Genomic DNA, 4,533 nt, shown 5'->3' with positions numbered 1-4,533 from the left:
ATATACCATACAAAATGACTGAGCATGAATAGAGTAAGACTATCTACATCTCACATTTTGCATCAGGGCTTTTTTACTTTGGTTTCAGTCCTAATTTTCTGTGTAACTCATGCATCAGTTAGGTTAAGAAGCCTAGAAACTTAGCAGCAACATAACTTTGTCATAAGGAAGACACTTAAGAACAATGGATCTTTTGACTAAAAGTAGAATTTTAACAAAACATGTTCTTCCATATTGCAAAAGAAGTATGTGCACAACTGTCTTGTAATTCTAACAACCCTCTAAGGCAGAAATGCTACACATAATTCCACATTAAATTAGGTAAGTCTTCAGTCTAGGGAAAAAAAATATACAAACACCAAATGAAGTAAGCCTTACATCTTATGTGCCTAAATAAAAGCTGAATTAAAAAAAAAAAAAGAAAAAGAAAAAAAGACAAAAAACATATCCCTAATCTGATTTATGTAACCTTACATGTACTTTTCTGTGAAATACACATTAAACAAAAATAGGGGTCCCATTCTTAAGCATGTCTACTTAGTAACAACAACACAGGCTACAGGAAAATAAAATAGGTAAGGAAAAAAACATTTCCATATTTTCTTAGTTCTCTAAAGTCTCATCCCCATGACAGCAAAGATGAGCAGTTAGGTGTTATCTGTCACTATAAAGAATATGAGTATGTGCAGACAAGAAAAAAACCAGTCTGCTTACTAGTTAGTTAGGAGTACTTCCAAATCTCTGTTATCATGACTGGCAGATTAATAGTTGCTTCCTCCTGATCAATCCTTGAAACCAACATGTGGAAATTTTTGACAGTCTCCCTCACACGTTGCATTTATAGATATTTAGTATGAACCACTCTGTGGTTTTCCTTCCCCATCCAGAAAAGTTTTTACCCTTTCTCTAAGGCAGTATTTAATTGCAAGCAGTATAAAAATCATCTTATTGTCACAAGGACAGATCGTACAAATCCCTTTTACTGGGTACAGTTATTGAATCTGTTGTACTGCACAGCGAGAGGGGTTTGTAAAAATAACTACTACATGTTTTTTGGACATTATCCAGAAAGGAAGCTCAGTTTTACACCCCACATCTCAACCCCAAACCACATTGAAAATTCACTTAATCTGAGCATCTTCTTGGAGTCATTGCTGCCCATTCCTTTTCCTTGCGTACAACCCAAGGCAGGCACAGAATCCGATGACACTAACAGCAAGGCCTAATAGGAAGGCAATGACATCTCCTGTGTCCAGAGCTTCAACTACTGGCAGTGCCAGCAGCAATGAAACGAGGACCAGCAAAAGTTTTGAGGTGTTGTCGGTAGAAGGCATGCTGATGACCAGCTGACCCCAAGGGAAGGTTAAACGAGGAAAGTGGTGGAAAGCAGGTACTTCAGCGGTACCTATAAGGGAAACAAAAGTAATGTGACTACAATTCCCTTCCTTCCCACCCCAAGGAATTGTCTTGCCAAAACTCAACCGATGTGATCCACGTATTAAAAATATCTCTGTAGGATTACTGAAATTCGGGTTTTATCAAACTCCGGAAGTCTTCCTGCGAGGCGCACGCCGGCACCACGCTGCGCAAGTTTTTCCCCGCAGGAGCGGCTCACTCACGGGATGTACACGACAAAACACGGCCACCCGGAACAAGAGGCTTTTCCGCCAGCTGCCCATCGGCGGGGGAACAGTGACAGGACTGTGGCTCGCACCCCGGCCGGCCCCCACTTCTCAGTGAGCGGGCGCGAAGCCGAGCGGCACCCCTCCTGTCCCGCGCCCTGTCCTGTCCCAGCGTCTGTGGGCTGGCTGCAGGACGGCCGCTCCCCTGGGCAGCCCCTGCCTTCACGGCGCCCCTCAGTCACCTCCTGCCGCTGGCTCCGGACTGGGGGACGCCGCCGCTCCGCGCAGCGCCTCTCGGCGAGGTTCTCAAAGCCTACGGGCACCGCACCGCCCTGCTTCGCCTCACTCCCGCAGCCCCGCAGCGGCCATGACAGGAAGAGGCGGTGGCGCGGCCAGGGGCGGGCGTGACCCGACCGGGCCGCCTCCCGCTCCCGGCACGCACCAGAGACTAGGGGGCTTAGCTCCTTTGCCGCAACCGACAGTTGTGTTTGGTGTGATGCCCGTGGGTGGCTCAGAAGCACAGGCGCTGCCAGGGGCCGAGGCGGCGTCAGGGCTCTATAGACGCTGTTGGCGGCCCTGGGAGAGGTGGCCGGCAGGCCCGGCCTGGCGCCGCCGCCGAGCTCGAGCATGGAGGCGGCGGGCGGCTCCCGGGAGCTGCCGCCAGCCGGAGCCATACGATGCCCGCGCAGCCTGAGGATGAACCTGAACCTAATGAGATGCTATACCGGGCTGCACCGACGCGCTACGGTTTCACTGAAGTCAAATGATGAAGATGAATCGTCTTGGGCTGGTTGTGTGCTCTTTTCTCTGACAATAAACAGTGCGAGTTACCTTTAGCCTGGCAACAGGCAGTGCCTGCTTCATTTCAGATGCAGGTTTTCATGCTGCAGTGATAACGAGTACTGGTTAGTTCGTCATAACCAATTCCTGCTCTTGAGTGATAAAGAACCTTTATGAACTGCCATAAAACGCTAACGGGAATGTTAACAGCTGATTACCCCCAAAACCCAAGTCAAACATGTCCTGATTTTTACTTTGTTTTTGCTTTGGACAAAGCTGCTTGTAGAAATGCTGTTGCTCAGTTGTTCAGGTACATAGAAGAGGTTTAAGGTATTTGTTTGTAAATGCCTTCCAGAGTTACTAGCTAGAGCTTGCTTTTTATTGTTTAGTGGAAAACTCTGTGCTTAAGTTTAGATAAAAGACTTGTAAGCAGTTATAGCACACGTGTCTTTGGAATGCTTGCAGAAATAAGTGTAATAAACTCTTCTAATCCAGTGTTAGAATTAACCTAGAATTTGTAATCCATTATGTGAAACATTAATTCATGAGTAGAAACCATGTTCTCGTTTCCATACACTTGTGCAAAAACCCCTCACCAACTTCTGTGAACATTTATACAAAAACAGTTTCTGATGAGTTTTTTGAAGGTTAGTGGAAATCCACACAGATTATTCAACTTAAAAGTAGCTTTGCCTCTGCCCTGTATAATTTCTCTGTAACTGCCCTTAAATAACAGTCCTTTATGTTTATAGGAACTTTGTAGTCTGAATAGAATGTTACAATTGTGGTGATCATCATTCTCTTACTAATGCTCTTCTCCATCTGTCTGGATCCGATGGCTGTCAGTTGTCTTAGATGATGAACTAACAAGGACAGGTGCAGTCTTTCCTACCAAGTAGCACGGAAGTGTCTCCTTTATGAGCAGCAATGCCTAGATAATACAAATAATACTAAAAGTCAGTGTAACTCTGTTATTAATATGAATTATGATTTGTTAATAAGGAAATATGCTAATTAAAAATAGCAATTATTATTTATTATTATGAAAAACGCCCCAAAAACTTATGAATACGTACAGTATACAGCTGTAGTATATTTGCAATGGCTGTGTATAGTATATAGGCAATAGTAACAATTTTAAACAGTATTAAACCATGGAAGTAACACCGGGAAAGAGAATCTGTGGCGGGGATTATGCCGCTTGTCCGCTAGGGGAAGACTGGACAGGAGCTTTGCCAAAACGGCAGCTGTCAAGACAGAACCTTTTACAAAGAGGCTTTACAGAGATAACCGAGGCTGCAATATAGTCCAAGTTACACAGGGCAATGGGAGTTCCACCCACGTGGAGGGGTGTTGCTGCTGTACATTAGCCAGTAATGGCTTTTGGGGTGCTCTGGGGTGCTGGTTGCTGGCAGGGTTGTCGCACTGTCCCAGTGGCTGAGCTGGCCGCAGCACGACGGCAGATGGCTCGTGTAGTTTCCCAGAATTCGCTGTCCCAGGGTTTCAGGCTCTTGGAAAATAGCCTGTTTCTCTCAGCACTTTGCGGCGGGATCTGTGTTTGAGAAGCAGGAGCTTAAGCTAGAAGCAACTTACTGCTGCAAGGGGGACAGTTCTCCGGGTATTGGCTCACCTGGGCTTTGTCTCTTCTGCCCGGTAAGACACTTCTGTCTGCTCCTGAGCTTTTAGGACACAAAGAGGTTGACTATGGTTTAAGTGCTGCTTATGCAAAGGGGCTTGCATCTTTCTGGGTAAACTGAGACACGGCAAAGATTCTGAGTTGCAAGGCTTATGGCTTCTTTTCCCATATCTTAGGCAAGGCACCTTGTTTACAGTTTGGCTTTGCTTTTATCATTTGGCTGAATATCAATTTGGCCAATTGGCAACCCATAGAATGAGATTTCACCAGACCGCGACCATATTAGGTAACAATACAAGCCTAGTCTAAGTGAATATTCCTGTTTACCAGATTTTTGATGCTTGGGTTCTTTGTCTTTTTTTTTCCTGTGTTCCCTGGATTCGTGCAGGGATGATGAGGAGAAGGGGATCACTCCTGGACATGCCAGAACTTGTTCTGAGTTTGTGTTGGGCCCATTTGGCCCTACCACCACAAACTCAAACCCATTCTTTCTAC

The 4,533-nt window shown here is 45.6% G+C and overlaps 1 protein-coding gene across 1 annotated transcript; it reads right to left on the bottom strand.

Moving 5' to 3' along the window:
- Positions 1 to 427: 427 nt before the first annotated feature.
- SMIM30 (small integral membrane protein 30) lies at positions 428 to 1,425 on the bottom strand. Its single transcript, XM_054178245.1, has one exon. The coding sequence runs from the start codon at positions 1,332 to 1,334 to the stop codon at positions 1,149 to 1,151; it is 186 nt and encodes a 61-aa protein (XP_054034220.1). The 5' UTR covers positions 1,335 to 1,425; the 3' UTR covers positions 428 to 1,148.
- Between the last annotated feature and the right edge of the window lie 3,108 nt (positions 1,426 to 4,533).

The sequence above is a fragment of the Dryobates pubescens genome, chromosome Z, assembly GCF_014839835.1.
Source record: "Dryobates pubescens isolate bDryPub1 chromosome Z, bDryPub1.pri, whole genome shotgun sequence".
Classification (NCBI taxonomy): domain Eukaryota; kingdom Metazoa; phylum Chordata; class Aves; order Piciformes; family Picidae; genus Dryobates; species Dryobates pubescens.
The sequence above is the reverse complement of the archived record's forward strand: the minus strand, read 5'-3'. Positions and strand labels throughout refer to the sequence as shown.